This window comes from Myotis brandtii, unplaced genomic scaffold (genome assembly GCF_000412655.1).
Source record: "Myotis brandtii unplaced genomic scaffold, ASM41265v1 scaffold14784, whole genome shotgun sequence".
Lineage (NCBI taxonomy): Eukaryota > Metazoa > Chordata > Mammalia > Chiroptera > Vespertilionidae > Myotis > Myotis brandtii.
The window spans coordinates 1,428-2,313 of record NW_005355336.1 but is presented as its reverse complement, the minus strand read 5'-3'; the positions used below and the strand labels follow the sequence as shown (position 1 = coordinate 2,313).

The 886-nt window shown below is 48.6% G+C and overlaps 1 protein-coding gene across 1 annotated transcript in view; it reads right to left on the bottom strand.

The window, feature by feature from the left end:
• Nucleotides 1-171: 171 nt before the first annotated feature.
• The window catches only part of LOC106725245 (sialic acid-binding Ig-like lectin 5), a gene marked incomplete at both ends in the record, with an annotated part of 2,108 nt that continues 1,393 nt past the window's right edge, over nucleotides 172-886 (bottom strand). The window contains one exon of the mRNA XM_014535666.1: nucleotides 172-253. Coding sequence (XP_014391152.1) covers nucleotides 172-253 — 82 coding nt within the window. The remainder of the gene's footprint in view (nucleotides 254-886) is intronic.

Here is an 886-nt window from a genome sequence, read left to right as displayed (position 1 = left end):
AGTGGTCAGTGTGGCTGGGGCAGGAGGCTGACCATGGATCCGGGAAATGAAGGGGAGAAGTCAACTTCTGGCTGTTTGTCTAGCCGACCACAGAGGAGCTCAGTGTGGACTCCTTAATGGACATGCCCAACCCCCCGCTACACGGCATGAGAAGACACCCCCATCACTCACCCAGGTGACTGTGCCCATCACAGGCTCTTCATCATTCGTGACCTTTGGTCTCCCGGCTGCTTGCCTCCTGCGGGCTTTCACTCTAAGGGAAGAAGTCAGCAGCCAGAATGGCTCAGGCACAGGAGGGCAGCTGCCCCTACTCCCTGATGGACAATGGCGGCATCCAGGCCCTGAGGCCAGACTCAGACCCTCCTGACATGCAGGTGAGGGTCCCGTCCCCCTGGATGCCCAGGGGTTTGACCAAGACTGAATGTTCATCACCAAGGCCCCTCTCACACGCAGAGATTGTGCACGAGCCATCATCAGTATAATTCATAGTAGCCAAAAAGCCCAAGCAACCCAAATGTCCAATGAATGAACAGACAAATAAAATGTGCCCCATGCATATCATGGAATATATTTGTAAATAAAAAGCAATGCAGAGCTGACACATGAACCTTGGAAATCTCAGGCTTCATGAAAGAAGTCAGTCATAAAAAAACATGTATTTTATAATTGCATTTATATGGAAGATCAGAATGGGCAAATCTGGAGAAACAAGAAATAGTGGTTGCCTGGGGCTGGGGGAGGATGGAGGCGGATGACAATGAATGGATGTGGAGTTTCTATTTTATTTTATTTTGTTAATCCTCACCTGAGTATATTTTTTCCATTGATTTTTTGAGAAAATAGAAGTGAGGGAGGGATGGGAGGGGGTGGAAAAGAGAAATAGAGA